Source organism: Parasteatoda tepidariorum, unplaced genomic scaffold (genome assembly GCF_043381705.1).
Source record: "Parasteatoda tepidariorum isolate YZ-2023 unplaced genomic scaffold, CAS_Ptep_4.0 HiC_scaffold_1778, whole genome shotgun sequence".
Taxonomy (NCBI): domain Eukaryota; kingdom Metazoa; phylum Arthropoda; class Arachnida; order Araneae; family Theridiidae; genus Parasteatoda; species Parasteatoda tepidariorum.
This window is the reverse complement of record NW_027261470.1, coordinates 1-2,196: the sequence shown is the minus strand read 5'-3', so window position 1 is coordinate 2,196 and position 2,196 is coordinate 1. Positions and strand designations below refer to the sequence as shown.

Genomic DNA, 2,196 nt, shown 5'->3' with positions numbered 1-2,196 from the left:
TATGAAGAAATCTGGTGGCAGTATGGGTAGCACTCCTGTGCTCTCTGTTCTTTTGTTGTGGNGCTCAAAGGGCAACCTTCATCAGTGCATCAGAAAGAAATGCGTTTGCGTTTATTATCAAAAAATTGGGTGCCTGGGCCGCGCAAAGAAAGAAATGAGAGAAAAATAGGGTAAATATATAGAAAAAGGTGACGTCACAAGGGGATTAGAGCAGCGACCAATAGGAGGGAAGGGTGAAAGGATGACGACGAATGGGAAGCAAGGAACAAAAAGGTGGGGGGGGGGGTTAGTTAGGTTTAATCATAGATTTCCAAACAGGAGGAAGATAAGGAGCGCTGGATAGGTCATTGACCAACAGTTTGGAATTTTTGAAAATCTCATAGGACTCATAAAAATCTAAATCAAAAATTGAAGAACAATTTTGAATAACTTTAGAGGAAGAAAAATCAAAATTATGATTAGATTCCCAACAATGTTGGGCAATAGATGAGAGTTTAAATTCTTGTTTTTTGACATAGGCTTCATGTTCCTTGACACGGCACTTTAAGGCACGCTTAGTTTGGCTAATATATGACAGGCCGCATTGGCAATTAATTTGGTATATACCCCAGCTACTTTGACTGTCATTGGGCTGCTTGAGATTAGAAAATTTTATCTTATTAATGGGACTGAAAATAATATTAAAATCAAACTTCCTTAGGATATTAGCAACTTGACGACTTATTTTAGGAAAATAGGGTAAAATGACTAAATTGTTAGAAAATTCTTTGGAAGGTTTATCGGCATGTGATTGTTTAGTTAAGTTTTTATAAATATTATCAATAATGTTAGGAGAATAACCTCTGTCATGAGCAATGGCTTTGATGTAATTTAATTCTGTATCAAGAAGATCATCGTTAGAACAAATATTTACCGCATGGTAGACAAAATACCGAAAAGATGCAAGTTTTTGGTTGGGAGGGTGGGAGGATTTGTAGTGAGGGAGAAGAGAAACAACAAAAGGTTTACGAAAGACAGTAGTATGGAATGAATTATCATTCCGATTCACAGAACATCTAAGAAAGAAACTTTTTGATCAGAGATTTTGGTTGCCCTATTCCAAGACGATTTTTCCATTGCGTCAAAATTTGAATTTAGATTAGGCACTCTGATGTGTAAATGGTACAATTCGCGTTCAATACTGGATAGTTTATTCCTAGTTTCATTAATGACGGCTCTAAGGAGAGGAAGAATCTTGTGAATTCTTCACAAGACTCAAATTTTGACGCAATGGAAAAATCGTCTTGGAATAGGGCAACCAAAATCTCTTCAAAACATAGCTTAAACCTGAATAATAAGTTGAATAAACTCATCAAAGTTAATGATAAAAACCTGGCGTTAGTTTGCCTGTTGTTAATCAAAATTCTGTAGTTAATCTCTCAAATATCACTCTTACTGATGTTCAAATTAATGCTTTAAAACTTAACAATAATTTTGCTATTTCAACTCGACCTTCATTACCTAAACTCATTGCTCCTATCGAAAAATCTTTTAAATTCAGTAAAATTAATGATGCTCAAAAAGATTCTATCAGACACTTTATTGCCAATACCGTAGACTTCAACTCAAAAATATCTAATTCAAACCTTAGCATTTCCTCTAAAGTAATTCTTAAAGATATAAAGTCCAATCCCAACTTAATCGTTACCAAAGCTGACAAAGGTGGTCAAATTGTTCTTCTAAACGAAATAGACTATTTGGAGAAATCTAAACAACTTATTCTTGATGGTCCTTATAAAGAAATTCCCAAAGATCCGAGCACTAAAGAATTAAATGTTATAAAATCAACTATTAAATCCTCTATGTTAATTCCCAATAGACTTAAGGTTGTTTTGACTCCCTCTGTTTCTCATTGCGCTAGATTTTATACTTTACCTAAGTTACATAAAGTTGGCACTCCTTTTAGACCAATTGTCTCCAACATTGGTACCTCGTCTTACAAACTCGCAAAATTTTTAGTTTTTGTCTTCTCCCCTCTTCTTGGTAATAATTCTTTTACTACCAAAAATTCCCTTGAGTTTGTTAAAGAAGTTAAAAATCTAAAACCTAATGGTTATTTGATGGCCTCATTTGATGTAAAATCACTGTTCACTAATGTTCCTGTTGAGGGGACTTTGGAATGCCTAAGACTTAGACTTTCGGAATATCATTTTTCCC

General features: G+C 34.4%; 1 protein-coding gene across 1 annotated transcript; it reads left to right on the top strand.

The window, feature by feature from the left end:
* Positions 1-1,410: 1,410 nt before the first annotated feature.
* LOC122272966 (uncharacterized) lies at positions 1,411-2,114 on the top strand (the record flags this gene model as incomplete). Its single annotated transcript, XM_043057013.2, has 1 exon — positions 1,411-2,114. A coding segment is annotated over one exon (704 nt), but the record flags the coding sequence as incomplete, so codon positions are not given.
* Positions 2,115-2,196: the final 82 nt, after the last annotated feature.